This window comes from Lithobates pipiens, unplaced genomic scaffold (assembly GCF_037356315.1).
Source record: "Lithobates pipiens isolate NorthernLeopardFrog02 unplaced genomic scaffold, aLitPip1_a1.2 Scaffold_27, whole genome shotgun sequence".
Classification (NCBI taxonomy): Eukaryota; Metazoa; Chordata; class Amphibia; order Anura; family Ranidae; genus Lithobates; species Lithobates pipiens.
The window spans coordinates 159389098-159408674 of NW_027507788.1; the positions used below are offsets into that span (position 1 = coordinate 159389098).

Below are 19577 nucleotides of genomic sequence, written 5' to 3' on the forward strand. Positions count from 1 at the left end.
CAGGACAGTTGAGAAGAATGTAGAAACTATTTTAGAAGAGAAGACACCAGTGCAGGCATCTCAAATTATGTACCAGGAAATAACTTACATTTTTTTCTGGTACAAAAATACTTGTTCTTGGAAAAAAAAAAAAAGAAGATTCCCAGAAAATATCTTGTTTCTCTCACAGACAACTCACCGACCAGCTTGGCTTGCGTGCACCCGAACACGGTGATGGGAGCGTCCTTCTCAAAATCCCGATAGCCGCCGCTCCTTTGCGGTAAACTCTGCGGCATGTTCAGGTTGGTCCTCACATAGCGGCCTGTAGAGACCAAAGAGAATTATGTACAAAAAGGAGAATTCTCATCACTAGAATCATGGATATGCCAACCTTTGTGGACCATCCAAGCCTGCTACAATAAAAAGCCTATTCGTTTTTGCGCTATACTGTATATCTCCATCTATCTTTAGATATACATAAATATAACATACAATCCTATAATCTAAGCCCCCAGGAGAACTATATGGATTATTTAAGGGATGTTTTATATTGTTGCAACAGGGTCGTGGTTTTTTAAATGTCAAGGATTTAATATATAATGTGGCAGTTTTGAGCAATCCATGCTTCTTAGACCCCATGCACACTGGACGTTTAGGTGATGGTGGTGGGCACAGCCCCACTGCTGACACCCTGTCAAACTCTGTAAAACACCTAAAGGTTTTAGGGCAGCATGCACTCAAGGTAGAATCTCCAGAATCCAGACTGCTTTGTCCACTAAATGCATAAAATGCAGGTCTGACAATGCCAATGTGAATAAGGACTTACAGTGCGATACCCTTTTAGACAGGTGCAGTGCAGCCTCCCTGCAAGGGTGGTGCAATCCGGTGACTGCCATGTTGAGACAGCAGAGAACAAATGGGAACCAGGTCTTTTCTTGGCCTCTGTAAGTCTCTTCAGGGAAGCAGCTATCTGATTGGACAATACTGTCCTGGTTGACCTGGCAGCCATCTTTTAGGTGGGCAGGGCTTCTAAAAAGCACTGTCCCCTTAGGAGTGGCACGCATTCAATGTGTGGGCGGTTTAAAGTGTGGCGTGCATTTGTATTCAGTCCACTTTACTCTGATACCTCTAACTAAATTCTAGTGGAACCAATTGCCTTCAGAAGTCACCTAATTAGTAAATAGAGTCCACCTGTGTATAATTTAATCTTAGTATAAATACAGCTGTTCTACTAAGCCCTGAGAGGTTGGTTAGAGAACCCTAGTCACCATGAAGGCCAAGGAACACACCAGACAGGTCAGCGAGAAAGTTGTGGAGAAGTTTAAAGCAGGGTTAAGTTATAAAAAATATCCCAAGATTTGAACGAGTCACGGAGCTCTGTTCAATCCATCATCTGAAAATGGAAAGAGTATGGCACAACTGCAAACCTACCAAGACATGACCATCCACCTAAACTGATGGCCGGGCAAAGAGCGCATTAATCAGAGAAGCAGCCAAGAAGCCCATGGTAACTCTGGAGGAGCTCCACAGATACACAGCTCAGGTAGGAGAATCTGTCCACAGGACAACTATAAGCCCTTGTACACACGGTCGGAGAATCCATCGGAATGTGTCCTATCGGACCGTATTGTCGGATATTCCGACTGTGTGTGGTATGCATCGGACTGTTTCCGTCGGAATATCAGTCGGACCAAATTTTCCAACTTGCTGGAAATATTTTCCGACAAACTGGTCCGATAGGACATACTCCGATCATGTGTAGAGAATTCCGATCGGACAAAGTGCCACGCATGCTCAGACCAAATTCCTACATCAAAGCTATTGGCTACTAGCCTGAACGTAGCCCCATTGTAACGAAATTACGTCATCACGTTCTGAAAGATCGGATTTTTCGACAACTTTGTCCGACCATGTGTATGCAACAGTTTCAGACAAGATCCGACGGACAAAATCCGACAGACAAAATCCGACGGATTTGGTTGTCGGAATCTCCGACCGTGTGTACAAGGGCTTAGTCGTATACTTCACATATCTGGCATTTATGGAAGAGTGGGAAGAAGAAAGCCATTGTTGAAAGAAATCAATAAAAAGTCTTGTTTGCGGTAAGCCATGTGGGGGACACAAAAAAAATGTGGAAGAAGGTGCTCTGGTCAGATGAGTCCAAAATTTAACTTTTTGGCCTAAAAGCAAAACGCTACGTGTGGTGGAAACCAACACTGCACATCACCCTGAACACACCACCCCCATCATGAAAACATGGTGGTGGCAGCATCATGTTGTGGGGATGCTTTTCTTCAGCAGGGACAGGGAAGCTGGTCAGAGTTGATGGGAAGATGGATGGAACCAAATACAGAGCAATCTTATATGAAAACCTGTTATGTCACTTACACACGACTGGACTTTGACAGCAAAGGTTCGACAGAGTGAATCCGTTGGACAATTCGATCGTGTGTGGGCTCCATCGGACCTTTGCTGTCCATCAAATCTGACGGACTTTAGAAATAGAACATGTTTAAAAAAATTTCGCCGGAACTCCGCCGGACCCAGTTCCTATCGAGAAATCCGCTTGTGTGTATGCTAGTCCAACGGATGAAAACCGACGCTAGGGCAGCTATTGGCTACTGGCTATGAACTTCCTTATTCTAGTCCGGTCACATGTCATCACGTTTGAATACGTCGGACTTTGATGTGATTGTGGGTGGCCAAGTCCGTTCATTCTGAAAAGTCAGTCGGAACTCCGCCGAAAGTCCGTTGGGAAGACCGTCGGACCTAGTCTGTCGAAAAGTCCAGTCATGTGTACGCGGCATGAGAGTCTGCAAAAGACTTGAGACTGGGGCAGAGGTTCACTTTCCAGCAGGACAACGACCCTAAACATACAGCCAGAGCTACAATGGAATGGTTTAGATCAAATCGTATTCATGTGTTAGAAGACCCAATCAAAGTCCAGACCTAAATCCAATTGAGAATCTGTGGCAAGACTTGAAAACTGCTGTTCACAGACGCTCTCCATCCAATCTGACAGAGCTTGAGCTATTTTGTAAAGAAAAATGGGCAAAAATGTCACTCTTCAGATGTGCAAAGCTGGTAGAGACATCCCCAAAAAGACTTGGAGTTGTAATTGCAGTGAAAGGTGGTTCTACAAAGTATCGACTCAGGGGGGCTGAATACAAATGCACTCCACACTTTTCACATATTTATTTGTAAAAAAATTTGAAAACCATTTATCATTTTCCTTCCACTTCACAATTATGTGCCACTTTGTGTTGGCCCATCACATAAAACCCCAATAAAATACATTTACGTTTTTGGTTGTAACATTACAAAATATGGAAAATTTCAAGGGGTATGAATACTTTGCACTGTGTGTATGTATGTATGTGTATATATATATATATATATATATATATATATATATATATATATATATATATACACACACATATACACACACACACACACACACACACACACACACACACACAAAGGTATAATAGATATTTACTTTCTTCTTTAATTAGCTCTGCAGGCAGCTCAGCAGGGCAGGCTTTATTGCTCTGCCAGGTTCTTACTTCTGCCTGTGAACAGACTGTTATGCCGCGTACACACGGGCGGACTGTATGGCCTACATAGTCCGCCGAAACACATTTCAGCGGACAGTCCGCTCGTGTGTGGGCTTCAGCGGACTTTTTCAGTGTGCAGTACGGCGGACTAAGTATTTCGGAATGTTCGAAATACTGTCCGTTGTACTCGCATTTCGGCGGACAATCCGCCCGTGTGTATGCCAGTCCGCCGTACTTTTGAAATGAGCGGACTTTTCCCGGCCCGGAGAAAAGTCCGCTCATTTCGAGCGGGTATCCAGGTAGGCGGGGCCCGCGAAGGAGACGTCGGTGGCCCCGCCGCCTGGTATGGACTTAAAGGGGAACCCCAACGCCGAAAAAAATCGGCGTGGGGGTTCCCCCCAAGTCCACAACAGACCCTTGTCAGAGCACGCTACCCGGCCGGCCAGGAAAGGGGGGCGAGCGAGCGCCCCCCCTCCTGAGCCGTACCAGGCCGCGTGCCCTCAACATGGGGGGGTGCCATGCGGAGGAGTCCGGCGAGAAGACCCCCGAAGATGGAAGACCCCCGGAGCTGTGCAATAAAGTATTTTATCTCGTGTGTAGTGTTTTTTTTGGTACTTTTATTTTACAGGTGAATGGGTACATTGTACCCCATACTCATTCACATAGGATGGGGGGCCGGTATCCGGGGGCCCCCTTATTAAAGGGGGCTCCCGGATTCCGATAAGCCCCCCGCCCGCAGACCCCGACAACCAACGGCCAGGGTTGTCGGGAAGAGGCCCTTGTCCTCATCAACATGGGACAAGGTGCTTTGGGGTGGGGGGCCGCACGGCCCCCCTTCCCCAAGGCACCCCCCCATGTTGAGGGCACGCGGCCTGGTACGGCTCAGGAGGGGGGGCGCTCGCTCGGACAAGGGTCTGTTGTGGACTTGGGGGGGACCCCCACGCCGATTTTTTTTGGCGTTGGGGTTCCCCTTTAAGTCCATACCAGGCGGCGGGGTCAGCAGCGTCTCCTTCACGGGCCCCGCCTACCTGGAGATGCGCTAGAAATGAGCGGACTTTCCTCCACGTGTGTGGGCGAGTCCGTTCATTTCAAAAGTAGGGCAGATAGTATGGCGGACTTAGTACGCCGTATTAGTCCGCTCAAAAAGTGGTGTGTGTGGTCAAGTCCGTTCATTCGAAAGTATGACGGACTGTCCGTCGGATTGTCTGACGGACTAAGTTGGCCAGACAGTCCGCCCGTGTTTACGTGGCTTTAGAGTGGCTCTTTCAGCCTCACCCTTTTAAATGTAGTATATTTACCCACCTTTCGCATCAAAGCACTGTGACAGCCAATATTTGCCAAACACCACGTCCATCCGCTCGCCATGGCGGCACACAAAAAGACATCGCTTCTTAGGGCCCACGTGTGAATTAATCCGCAGCGGCTGAGGAAGGAACCAAGAAGAAGCCATAATGTAATTAAAGTGGTTGTAAACTCTCCCCCACAACTTTGTCCCATGTAAATCAGCATAAAAAACCCTAATGAACACTGCTTGTAGATATCTCCTTACTTGCTTAGTATTGTTGTAATCCTTTTTGTTCTGTAGAATGAAGTCACTGAGAATGCCCAGATCTCCCCTGATTTCCGGCACACTCTCTATGTCTTATCTATCTGTTATCAGGACTTCCTACGGCACAACACTGAACTCTGCTAATCACTCAGAGCTTCCTCCTACACACCACGTGACCATGTGACCTCACATACAGTCTAAACTTGGCTATTACTGCAGTCTTATCAGCTGAAGCTGATAAGTCTGACAAAGGCAAACATTAGACATCGGCACAAGTAAATACTATGAAATAAACAAGTCAGCTATGAACAGGGAAGCAGGGTTTCCATAGAAATGTTGGATTGAGAAGGAGGCTTGATTAACAGTACAGGAAGTGCTCAATGTAAGGGTGGAAACACACTCCACTGTGGACTCAGAAAACAATACTTAAAGAGGGATTCCACCTACAAAAAAATATTAAAAGCCAGCAGCTATAAATACTACAGCTGCTGACTTTTAATAAATGGACACTCACCTGTCCCGGGTTCCAGCGATGCCGGCAGCCGAGGTCGATCGATCGCTCGGCTCTCGGCTGCTGCCGTCACCATTCTAGGTGAGGGAATCAGGAAGTGAAGCGAATCAGCTTCACTTCCCGGTTCCCTACTGCGCATGCGCGAGTCGTGCAGCGCAATAGGAATTGTCCGCGCTGTCTCTGAGACCCGTGTGTGTCCCAGCAGACAGCGCGGCAGGACAGGAAATGGCGTAGACTCCCATGGGAGTCTATGCCCGGAAGTGGGTGTAAATACCTGTCTTTGACAGGTATCTGCACCCCCCTCCCCCCTGAAAGGTGCCAATTGTGACACCGGAGGGGGGGAGGATTCCGATTAGCGGAAGTTCCACTTTAGGGTGGAACCCCGCTTTAAGATGGTGCTGCCTAACCCCTAGAAACAAGTTTTTTAAAGTTTCTTTAAACAGTAAGTAATATGAGATTTGGGCTGGATTACAGCGGCTATAGTCTGATAATTACTTATTATAATGGACTAAATAAAAAGCAGCATCAGAGTGGAAGAGTTTACTTCCTCTTTAATACATCTTCTAGTACACACACACTAATTACAAGCAAACAGATGACAGGAGAGCATGGTTACCTTTAATAGCCTTTCAAACTCCTTTGTGTCAACTTGTGTGCCAGTTATCAGGCCAAAGTCACCAGGTTATGTAAACTTTTGATCAGGGTCATTTGGGTAGTTTGTGTTGTCATTATAATTTAAAAAGAGTAAACACAGTTGATTGATAATAAATTGCTTCGGCCAAATACTAACCACGAGTGAAAGAAAAGTTTATGTTATCATTCATATTCTCTGAAAAATGGCCAAGAAATCATAAATTCTGCCAGGGTATGTAAACTTATGAGCACAACTGTATATAGTTCCATGATCCACGAAACAACAAGTCAGATTGGGAATCACCTAATCTTACAATTGTTTCACATACTACATGTGTGCATTGGGTTTTTTTTTTTTTTTTTTTTGCATTTTCATCTGCATCCCCATTGGGGAGACTTTCTCTTGCTGGCTATGTGGTCACTAGAACAACAAATATGGGAATCTCCAAAATGGGGAAACAGCAATTAGAGGTCCATCCAACACTAATAAAAGAAAGTTTTGCCTGGAGTTGGCCTTTAAATCTGGCATGCTGCAACACCAATAAAAGGGCCACTAGGTGGCAGTAAGCAGCCAAGAATCAGAGCAGGGCCAGCAGATTCCGCAGAGTAACAACAATCCACTCTAGAATTTCATGTTCGATTTATAAACATTTCATCTGCTGCAATGTGACATAAACCGAGAGAGAAGACACAAGACCCTCAATAGGAACAGGACCCAGCATTACGGGGGACGTGGCGACCAGTGCCGCCAGATAAGCCACAGAGAAAGCTGATACTTTCCATTTTCTCATGATGATAAATGAGAAGCAGAACTGGGTGGAGAAGTGCTGGGGGGGTCACTTCCAGTTCGCAGCTAATGCTGAACCTGTGAAATCATCATCCGCTGGTTTCACATATATTTAATGACGGCGCAGTGTTCTACAGATGGCTTGTTAAATAGACAATAAGCCGCTTAAAGTTCACGTCTTGGATCAGATATATGGGGGCCGCCATTGCCAGCATGCCTTGGAGGTCATACACGTCATCCTTTGCTCGCTACATAGCAGATCGCTGACACAGGATAAATATGACAAAAGATCTGACACTCAGCTGGCTGAACAAAGGAGGAGGATGACGATGGATGCAGCATTAACCACTCCAGCCCCGGAAGGATTTACTCCCTTAATGACCAGGCCATTTTTTGTGATACAGCACTGCGTCACATTAACACTTTGACAATTGCGCGGTAGTGCGACGCTGTACCCAAACCAAATTGATGTCCTTTTTTCCCCCCACAAATAGAGTTCTCCATTGGTGTTATTTGATCACTTCTGCAGTTTTTATTTTTTATGCTATAAAACAAAACAAAAAGCAAAAATTTTGAGAAAAAATGATAAATTTACTTTCTGCTATAAAAAAATGTAAAAAAAAAAAATGTTATTCATCAATTTAGGCCAATTTGTATTCTAGCGTACATTGATTGGTTTGCTCAAAGGTTACCACGTCTACAAAATAAGGGATTTATGGCATTTTTATAATTTTTATTTTTTATTTTTTTTTACTAGTAATGGCAGTGATCAGCGCTTTTTAGCGGGACTGCGACATTGTGGTGGACAGATCGGACATTTTTGACACTTTTTTGGGAACCAGGGACATTACTACAGTAATCAGTGCTAAAAATATGCCCTGTTATTGTACTAATGACACTGGCAGGGAAGGGGTTAACATCAAGGGCGATCAAGGGGTTAACTGTGTTCCCTCACTGTGTGTTGTAACTGTATGGGGGATGAGCTCACTGGGACAACACACAGATCTGTCTTCCTACATAGCAGAAAGACAGGATCTGTATGATCTCCCCTGTCAGAACGGACATTTGCCTTGTTTACACAGGCAGATCCCTGTTCTGTCACTGTGGGAAGCGATCACGGAACTCGCTCATTGGCTCCGCCACTTGACAATGGGAGTGCACAATCTCACAGATCGCGGTGTACGAGCCCGATGTACACCTTGCGTATAACTGCAGCGGCTGGTCGGCAAGCGGTTGAAAAAAAAAATAAGTAAGCCATGGCCTTTTAAGAATGAGATGTGTGTTGCATCTTAAAGGGGGGGGGGGGGGGCACTTTCAACCCACCTTTAGATATAATCAATCCCCTCCTAGACTTTAATCATTTTGATTTAACCTACACTCCTTAAAGTGTTACTAAACCCAGGACCCTGCATTCACAATATCTGGTCTCCCACAGTACACAGAACATGAAAATGCAATTATTTTTGTAAATATAAACTGTGAAATACCTTTTCTCATCAGGAGTATGTAGCAGTCTTGTGACTTTTACCAATGTCTGGTTAAAGCTTTTAGGAGGAGTTTTCATTCTACACTGACTGTCCTATCAGGATGCAGGACCCCTGACCCTCTGTCTGGACAGTGCTGATTGGCTCGTGTAGATCACATGCACCCTCCCAAGAAGAAAATAAATAAATAGCAATACGCAGTGAACTGAGCATGTGCAGCCTGTCCACTGGCTCTGTATTATCAGGAAACATATTGTGAGTCAGTGGAAGAAGGGGAGGATCAGAGTAGACAGGATCAAACAGCCCTTTTACACAATGCAGAGGATTAACCCCTTAGGTTCCACAGTGAGTATAACAATCATGTTTTACTGCATATACAGACTGATTTTACTGTTGTGGGTTTAGTAACACTTTAAAGAGGAGGGCTGGTTTAAAAAAATTTTTTTTAAAAGTCAGCAGCTGCTGACTTTTAATAAGCACACTTACCTGTCCAGGGTGCCTGCGATGTCGGCCGCCCGAGGCTGACCCGTCCCTCGGTCTTGAGTCCCGGCGCCGCCATTTTGGCTAAGGGAAACGGGCAGTGAAGCCTTGCGGCTTCACTGCCCGTTTCCTACTGCGCATGCGCGAGTCGTGCAGCGCTTTGTGAATGGGGCGCGCTGTGTTCTGGGACACACAGTTCCCAGAACACAGCGCGACCCCTTACCCAGAAGACGCAGCACGGAGGAGAGAAGACCAGAAGATCTCTGCGGAGGAGGAAGAGGCATATTAGGACGATGTGCCTAGCAACAGGCATTTCTGGTAAGTTAAAAAAAAAATAAAAATCATTTTTTTTTTCTGATTTTTTTCTAATTTTTAATGTATTTTTTTTTTCAGGGTGGCCCTCCACTTTAAGTTACAGGTTTTCAGAACCTGCTGCCCCCAGTGGCCATGTTTACCCTACACATTGGTGAGCAGACATTCTCCTCCTCTCATATAAAAGCTAAGCAACAGAAACAGCTCCCTGAGCGGAGATCTCTCACGCACCAGCAACAAATCCGATTTTCTGATCATGGGTACGTTTACACTTCCAGAAGAGCCCATGCTGGGCAGATGGATGGCAATACTCACTTGCATAGGCTGACAGATAATGGTGAGCGAGGCCGTGTCCACCAGGCCCTGGTCATCCGGCACTCTTCTATCCAGCAGCCCATCGCTGAGGGAATAAGAGGCGGCATCTGATGTGTTAAGGAGGGAGTACGACCTGCAAGAGATGGCATTGTTATAGCAAGGCACATACATGCATATCTACACACTCACACATGGGCAATCGTGCACTGCTGGCACCTCTATAAATTCCAATCATGCCCTGTACACACCAGCTGAAGCTTCAGATCAGGCAGGTGGTGACAGTGCCTGTAATGGTTGCTGAAAGGAGCGAGCTCATCACTGAAGATGAGCGGAGGAATAAATGAATGGCACAAATGGGGCTAGAATGGAATTCCATAGGCTTGGCATCCCTCTCATTCCTCTGGACACACTAAAAAGCAATATGGCCGTTTCTCTTGCAGTATTCAAATACAGTCTCAGTACCCGAGTCCCCCTCCTTTGGTCTAGGACCGGTCATATAGGCTTGGAACATAGTTCATCACATGCCAATTAGGCTATGGCTTTATGTTTTTAATTTGTGGGAGGAGACCAGACAATTTAGAGGAAAGGCACACTGACAAGATACAAACTCCATGCAGATAAAGTGGGGACTGAACCCAGCCACTATCATGTGCCGCAGGATGAAGAAAAACAACTTCAGAAAAAAAGGTTCACTTAATTCATCCATTTGCATACCTCCCAACTTTTTTAAATTTAAACGAGGGACACCTATCAGAAAAAGTATGCAGGCATAGGACACACCCCTTGTCACGCCCCCTTAAAGGAGAATTGTACAAAAAATAAGATTGGTTAAACCCACAAGTGCTTTTTTTTAACCACTAATATTCCTTTATATTGGCTTTTGTAATTTACAAATGCAACAATTTAGAAATCAAGTGAAAGGTTTAGCACTGGGAAACACTTTTTGAAAAATAAAAAGTGAATTTTATATACAACTATATGGATTAGACTAAAATGAGGGACAAATGAGGAGGAAAGAGGGACAGAGGGACATTGCTCCAAATCAGGGACAAAAATGCCAACGACATTTTTAAATAAAACCTTTCCTTTTTCATGCCATATCTTATTTTATATCCAGTGATGTCATCACTGGATCTCTGCACTTCTCTATGGGTGGTGGGAGGAGCTGGTATGGACGGGCCGCCGCTGGACTGGAGGAGAGGGTGTTCCTAGGATGACTGCATTTGCATGGTAACGCCCACGAGTGATGTTGAGCCTCTACCATTGAAGGAACTAGAATCCAATGAATGGAAGAGGTGGGGCCAGGAACAGTCAGGCTGGGGAGGAAAGAGCTGGATGATGATAATCAAGCTTTAGATGGCTATGGGGTTGATTTACTGAAACTGGAGAGTGCAAAATCTGGTGCAGCTCTGTATAGAAACCAATCAGCTTTGAGGTATTATTGTCAAAGCTCACTTGAACAAGCTTGAATTTAGAAGTCGATTGGCTGCCATACACAGCTGCGCCAGATTTTCTACTCTCCAGTTTTAGTAAATCTTCCCCCAGTGCATCTACATTATGTAATAGGCCATCTTCAAATCTGCCTTTTTAATTCTCCTTTTTTATGCTGTATTTTATATATATTTTCTACAGGGGAAGTCTTGAGCTTCTGAGCCCTTGTGTTCAATAAAAAATTCCTGGACTTTCAATCATTGGACTTCTCAGAGGACTTGCAGTGATATTTTGTATGCCTCTAAAATTTGGATCTATATCCTTATTCCCCTCTGCTTTGGGTCCAGCGCTCTGCCCACATATCCATCATCCAAGTCCCACCAGGTTCAGGGGCGCCCCCATGTGGACACTCACCCATGAAACACCCAGCTGCCGCACTCGTCTGCTTTGGTGACATAGTTTTCAGGAAGGAGGCCGGAGCACCCAGTAGCCAGCGATGACCCGTACAGCCAACCTTCACTGGTATTGGTCTGCTCCACCGGTGACATGAAGATGAAATCCCCGGGTACCAGCTCCAGCTCATCATCGTTTTGCGGTATATAGGGGTACAAGACCTGCAGGGTCTAAGGGGGACACAGACATAACACACAGATTACCAATCTTATCGGGTGTTAGGGGACAGTGCTGGACCTACATAGTCACATGGCTCTGGAACTTCTCAACTTTTACTAGTAATTCTCTTGTTGTAGGCATGGAGGTGCAGTTGGTCGCACACACACGACAATCTGTGCAATCTCCTATTACACAGTTATGGCACCAGTGATTGTAAAATCAGATTGCATAGTGTATGGCCAGCTTTAGATTGATCACAACTACTGTATGTCATGTAAGGGCCTACAAAGACAATGTATTCTGCTTGTATACATTCAGGCACCTATACAATAGAGTTGTTGGTAGATCCAATCGGGGCTACATTTGCTTCAATTCTATTTATTTTTTGATCTTATAATTGATGTGCAATTTGATCAAAATGATCAAATAGCCATCACTTGTGCCAATGGATTTAGACTCAATTAACAACCCCAATTCCAAAAAAGTTGGGACACCATATAAAAATCGACACAACAACAGAATTCAATTATTTTCAAATCTCATAATCCCATATTTTTTTCACAATAGAAAATAGAAAACATATCAAATGTTTGAACTGAGAAAAATTTACCAAATGCGTTAAATATTTAAATTTTGCTTGTTTATTACTTAAATTTTGTGTTTTTAGTGTTGTTTTTCATTTTTTTTTTTTTTTTTTTACATTCTAACACTGCACCAGAGGAAGTAATAAATAAAAGAATGCACACAGAAATACTATGAAGCTGTGAAAACATTCTAGCATGCTCATTCACAGAATGAAATGCTCCAATTTATTTTCATTCCTGAGCTCAGGGCAAAACATTTCCACACCGATACATCGTACATTTCATGTACTGGTCTATGCAAGAGCCCTGGGGCCATCATTTTTTTTTTTTTTTTTTTTTTTACAGAATTCTGAGTTCTGAGTAAAAAAAACAAAAAAACTTTTTGCAGACATCATAAAAGTTTTTTTTGACAGGACTGGTCAAACATTCCCATAGACACACTCCTAAACCTTGTGGACAGCCTTCCCAGAAGAGTTGAACTCATTATAGCTGCAAAGGGTGGGCCAACTCAATATTGAACCCTATGGACTAAGGCTGGGATGCCAGTAACGTTCATGGGCGTGTAAAGGCACGTTTCCCAATAATTTTGGCAATATAGTGTATATCCAGGTTTTAGAGCAGCATATGCTCCCATCCAGATGATGTCTTTTTCAGGGAAGGCCTGGAATATTTCAGCAGAACAATGCTAAACTGCATACTACTTCTATGACAACAGCATGGCTTCATAGTACAGTGGTTCTCAACTCCTGTCCCCAGGACCAGGGGCGTAACTATAGGGGGTGCAGCAGTCGCGATGGCAACCGGGCCCTGTGATGCAGGGGGCCCATGCAGCCCCCTCTACATATGGCTGGCAGCAGCATAGGCAGCTAGGGGTACCAGTGCACCATGCACACGGGTGGCTGGAGGTGGAGGGTGACTAGCAGAGCTCCATGCTCGACTATCGAACTGGCTGCTCTTTAGTTGTGCATTCCCCGCATGACCTGTGTCCTCAGCCGGCTCCTCAGAGTACCCCTCTCCTGCTCCATGCATTGCCGCTCAGTCCGATGTCTGTTCTCGTCCCGCCCCCCCGAGTCCGGCCCACACTGCACTGCATACTTCTCCCAGGTAAACAAACTTTAAGCACACAGATGTAGTGCAGCCCTATGAGAACCGGCTCCTCAGAGGACACTGCAGACTTGTCTGCCAGCCCTCCTCCTCCCCCGTCATACACAGATGATGAAAGGTCTTTCTGGGAGATATGCTGATCGCCGGTCCAGCACACTGGATGGAGCCCAGGCAAACATGGATGAGTGCGTGGCCTACAGCTTGGTCATGGTGAGTGAGAGGACCCCATCCCCCACACACCATTACATACCCCCTCCATCTCCCCCTGGGGACAGGGACTCCTTCTCACATGGGGACAGGGACCCCCACCTACCCTGGGGACAGGGACCCCTTCTCACCTGGGGGCAGTAACTTCATCTGCCCTGGAGAAAAGGACCTCATTTCTTCTGGGGACGGGGACCCCATCCTGCCTAGGGACAGTCCCCCAATGGGGCACCTAAAAAAAAAAATAATAATAAAAAAAAACGACTGATACCAGTGGTGGAACTACAGGGCTCACAAAGGTCATACCTGTGACCACGCCCTGGAGTTCTACCGCCAGACTCGGAGGAAAGGGCCCTGGCTGGGGTTCAGGGGGGCCCTTCATGGTTTCTTGCATCGGGGCCCTGAAGGTTCTAGTTACGCCACTGCCCAGGACCCACTAACAGGCCAGGTTTGCAAGATTACTGAAATACATAACAGGTAATATATAATTTGCTGCTCCGTGATTGCAGTATTCTAGTCTGCATCTCTCCAAGGTAATACTTAAAATCTGGCCTGGTAGTGGGTCCTGAGGACAGGAGTTGAGAACCACTGTCCTAGTAAAAGAGTTGGGTGCTTAACTGGCCTGCTTGCAGTCCAGACTTTTCACCAACTGGAAATATTTTGCGCTTGAAAAGAAAAATACGACAAAGAACACACAGGACTGGTTGAGCAGTTGGAATCCTATATCAGGCACGAATGGGGCAACATTCTCCTCCCAAAACCCCAGCAACTGGTCTCCTCAGTTCTCAGACATTAACAATGTTGGGAAAAGAAGAGATGTACACCGTGGTAAACATGGCCCCACCCCAACTTTTTTTGGGACGTGTTGCTGCCTTCAATTTCAAAATGACCTTATTTTTTGCTTAAAATTATACATTTTCTCGGTTTAAACAATGAATATATTTTCCATTGTGAATGAAATATGGGTTTATGAGATTTGCAAATCATTGTATTCTGTTTTTATGTAGATTTTACACAGTGTCCCAACTTTTTTGGAATTGGGATTGTAGATCAAATTTGATCAAGTCGGGGTGGAAAACTATTTCAATGGATCAGTTCATGAGACTGTATGGTGGAACAGAGATGTGATTGATCATTTAGAATCATAAGTTACAATTGTATTTTAACTCTTAATTGAAAGTCACTTTCCTGACGATCGAATGGGTTGTTGACAATAGATCAACTATTCGTATCAGAAGAAATCAATATATGGATGTGTGTATGGCCACCATAAAAGAAATGATACAATCAGGTTTTAACAGTCAGCTAAAAACGCCACACAAACCTTGTCACTAGGGCGGAGCCATTACCTCGTGATTGACATATCGGATGTCCCGGGAAAATATGGCAGCCACCCAATCACAGCCCAGGTTTATGTCAATATTATTGGCCAGCTTTTCCAGCGTCGGCAGGTGATTGGCCTGGAAGTGATATGCCAGTGTTACATGTAACTGCTTCTTGTGCGGCTCCACCCGGACATCTGAAATAAAGGTAAGTACCAAAGTCACACCATACACGTCATCCCATTCATTTACCATAGTCATTATTTTTTTTAATACCTGGATAGAAATGTAAAATACGCTGACCGGATTTACATTTGCGTTGGGGTACTGCGCGGTAAACCGTGCGTACAGTACACAGACGTACAGTAACAGCACAGGAAACTGACTGCGGTGCTCTTCATTTTGAAAAATGTCTGCTGCAATGCATTGGAGCCCATTCAAAATAGTTGTGAATGAGCCGTAATGCTGCGTACACACGATCGGAATTCCGGCCAGAAAAAGACCGATGAGAGCTTTTCATCGGAAAATGCAACCGTGTGTATGCTCCATCGGAATTTAGCTGTCCGAATTCCCGCCAGCCAAAAATGGATAGCATGTTCTCAATTTTCCCGATGGAAAAACGTTCTTTAGGTAATTCTGATCGTGTGTATGCAATTGCGACACGCCAAAAATCATGCATGCTCAGATTCAGCTACGAGACGGAAGCTATTGGCTAGTGGCTATTGAACTTCTTTTCTAGTCCCGTCTTACGCGTTGTACGTCACCACGTTCTAAACGATCGGAATTTGGTGTGACTGTGTGTAGGCAAGACAGCTTGAGCAGAATTCCGTTGGGAAAACCATCAGAGCTTCTTCCGACAAGAATTCCGATCGTGTGTTCGCGGCATAAGTGTGAAAACTCCAGCAGAGATATATACTTTACTCATCAGTATCTTCTACACACCGCTCCTGCCCATTGAAATCAATGGGCAGCATGGCTATACCGCCGGCAAAGCGTTGCTGCAGCAGCGCTTTGCGGGTGGTTTTGACCCTTTCTCGGCCGTAGCGTTTTTCTCAGCGCACTTCTCACCTGTTTTGATCAAGGCTTCTTCAGAAAAATCTGCTGCAAATTTCTTCAGAATCTCAGCGCACTCGTCGCTCACGAAGAGCCCAATGAAATTGGAAGACGTGTAGAGCTGCAGGGGGAGGGGGTTGGGGAATTTGGTTTTCCACTGGGTGACCGTAGTCTGTAATGCTTCGCATAAGGCGTCAACGTTTTTATCTTCACACTGTACGGGATTCAGAGATTGGCGTCATTATACAGCACAGTCAATGCCATCCACTGGCCGAGCACTTCCCTCTGATGGACAGAGATCAGATACGAAGGCAGGCAGAGGGCACAGATAACAATCACAATAGAACATCGGAAACATCTCTATAATAGTCATCCCGGTACCACTCCGTCTTAGGGAAAAACTTCTACTGCCCCCTTGAGGTGGGGATTTTTATTAACCACTTCCATATCGGGCCAATTCTGGCACTCTTTTACGTGTAAAAATCAAACTTTTTTGCTATAAAATTACTCAGAACTCCCAAACATTATATATGTTTTATAGCAGAGACCCTAGGGAATAAAATGGCGGCCATTGCAACTTTTTATGTCACTTGGTATTTGTGAAGCAATTTTTAAAACCTGAATTAGAAAAGAAAAAGTTAGCTCAATTTTTTTGTATAATATGAAAGATGATGCTACCTTGAGTAAATAGAAACCTAAAATGTCATGCTTTAAAATTGTGCACACCCGTGGAATGGCACCAAACTTTCGATACTTGAAAATCACCATAGGCGACTAACATTTTTTACAGGTTACCAGTTTAGAGTTACAGAGGAGGCCTTGACCTATAATTATTGCTCTTACTCTAATGTCCGCAGCGATACCTCACATGTGTGGTTTGAACGCTGTTTACATATCTGGGTGTGACGTACATATGTGTTCACTTCTGCGTGTGAGCACGCAGGGTCGGGGAGCTTAAAATTTTTTTTTTATTGTTCATTTTATTTTTACACTTTCCCTTTTTTTGTCACTTTTATTCCTATTACAAGGAATGTAAACATCCCTTGTAATAGGAATAGGGCATGACAGGTCCTCTTTATGGATAATAAATCTATAAGACCCCATATCTCTCCTCTAGCCTGGAAAGAGTGAGATCAAAAAAAAAAAAATAGATCTCATCCTTAACAGCTGAATACACAGCAGAGTTTACAATTGCTGGGGCCAGACCTGACGTCATAATGGCGCGTCCAGTCTCTGAATGTCATAGGGACTGCTGGAGACCATCTGGTCTGCGGTATTCTCTATGGTGAACCTTTTCCTGATTCCTTCCTCTGCTCGCGGATCGCACGGGCCAGCCGGTAGAAGCACCGGAGGGCGCAGTGTGGTGCTAACTGTTTTTTAGCTCCTGAATGTGCATAACATGATCAAATTCCAGAACCTGGTAGTTATAGAAAACGTGCCTTCTCTGGCTCATCCCCCCCCTTTCCCCATTAACCACTTTCAGACCGGACCATTTTGCTGACTTAAGACTAGACCACTTTTTGCAATTGCATAGTCGTGCGACGTGGCTCCCAAACAAAATTGACTACCTTTTTTTCCCACAAATAGAGCTTTCTTTTGGTGGTATTTGATCACCCCTGCTGCTTTTTTTTTTTTTGCTTACTTTTTGTTATAATAAATATCCCCCAAAAATATCTAAAAAAAAAATATTTTCCCTCAGTTTAGGCCGATGTGTATTCTTCTACATATTGTTGGTATAAAAAAAAAAAAAAAAAAAATCGCAATAAGCGATTATTGATTGGTTTGCGCAAAAGTTATAGCATTTACAAAATAGGGGATAGTTTTATGGCATTTTTATAATTTTTTTTTTACTAGTAATGGCGGCGATCAGCGATTTTTATTGTGATTGCGACATTATGGACATTTCTGACACATTTTTGGGACCATTGTCATTTATACAGCAATCACTGCTATGCAAATGCACTGATTCTTGTGTAATTGGCACTGGCAGTGAAGAGGTTAACCAGGGGGTGGCAGTGTAGTGGTTAAGTGTTCCTAGGGGCGTGTTACTAACTGTGGGGGGCTTGGCTTTGTGTTAGTGATTGGAGCAGAGATCAGTGTCACTTGTTGCTAGGCAGAACAGGGAGATGCCGTTCAGCTGCCCTGTGAGACAATCGCGGGGCATCCCCGTGGCGATCGAGTCCGCGGGACTCGCGACCGGACTCATGGGGGTCCAGACCGGCACGCGAGCGCGCCGGCGGCGGCGTGCACACAATGGCAGGGCAGCATATAGAAATGGACATACCTGTACGCCAATATGCCTGCCCATGCCATTCTGCCGACGTACATCGGCGTGCACCGGTCACTAAGTGGTTAACAGGCTAATGGTATTTTTTAAATAAAACCTTTCCAGTTTCATTACATACTTTATTTTAGACCCAGTAATGTCATCACTGAGTGTCTGTGCTTCTCTATGCAATGCAAGCAGATGATGGCTGGTGGGAGGGGCCAGACAGGTGATGTACATAGCTTCCTGAAAACCTTCCTTGTTCCTTCTATTCAAATAAAAGTAAAAGGGAAATGGAGAGGTCCAGGAGTTCACAGAAGATGTTACAAGGAAGTACAAAAACACAGGAAGAAACAATCCTTATTAAAATTAGATTGCAGGGCCATTAAGAAGTGGATGTGCATGCATTATATTTATAGAATAAGGATATCAGTGTCACTTTAAGTTGAAGTTGAATTTACTAGCGGAAATAGGGAAGAGAGAAGGAGAAGTACAGAGAAGATAACTGCTGCCTCTGTGGAAACCATTAAAAGCCCTTAAAGAGAACCTGTCTTGTCACCGAGCCCGAGGTACATATCACATGAAGCCACCTCCTTGCTGCAGGTACCGTCCATATCTTTATTAGTCAGCACAGACCTCACACAACACATGTAGGTGCCCCCCACCCACCTACAGCCATAAAAGATTAACACTCCCTCCCCTCTCCTATAAAACCCATCTCCACCTTTCCTCTCGAGGTATTAAAGCCAAAGTTGAATCTGCTTATAATTTGCTTCTCTGGTTCCTCAACACAATATATCATTTTTTTTTTTTTTTTTTTTTTTTATTATTATTTCTTTAGATAATTTAATTTTAGAACCAGTAACATCATCCCTGAGCTTCTAGGATTCTCTATGCAAGGCAGGCAGATCATGGCTGGTGGGAGGGGCCCGGCAGTACTCGGCGGCCTGATGTAAGCAGTTGGCTGGCTCTCAGGAGTTCTGCAAATGGACAAATGAGCGTTCCCAGGCAGCCCGCACTTGCATGCAGACCACCACTGGTAACACTGACAAGTAATGCTGAGCTTCCATGATTAAAAGATCTGAAATCTAATGATGAAAGGTTGGGGCCAGACACAGGCTGAGGAGGAAAGGGGTTAGATGATGCTGGCTTTCTCCCAGCCAGGAAATTAGATGGTTTCTGACTTGCTATGGCTTCTAGTGCACATTGTGAGAAGCTCACGGTGTGCAGTGAAATCAGAGTAAGTAAAATCAATAGACATGGGCGATGTCAAAAAATTAATTTTGTTTTGTTTCATAATTCGGATTTGTACGAAATACGAATTTTCGTAAACTTTTCGTTAAAATAACGAAAGTTCGTTACAATGACTTTATCATTATGAGGGGTTCCCA

At 44.6% G+C, this 19577-nt stretch overlaps 1 protein-coding gene across 1 annotated transcript in view; it reads right to left on the reverse strand.

Annotated features, from left to right (window-relative positions):
- Nucleotides 1–19577, reverse strand: part of UBASH3B (ubiquitin associated and SH3 domain containing B) — a 140972-nt gene that overhangs the window by 12753 nt on the left and 108642 nt on the right. The window contains exons 4-9 of the mRNA XM_077457763.1: nt 15936–16134; nt 14895–15064; nt 11456–11664; nt 9611–9743; nt 4842–4962; nt 179–301 (exon numbers count right to left, since the gene is read on the reverse strand). Of these exons, the coding sequence (XP_077313889.1) occupies nt 179–301; nt 4842–4962; nt 9611–9743; nt 11456–11664; nt 14895–15064; nt 15936–16134 (955 nt within the window). The remainder of the gene's footprint in view (nt 1–178; nt 302–4841; nt 4963–9610; nt 9744–11455; nt 11665–14894; nt 15065–15935; nt 16135–19577) is intronic.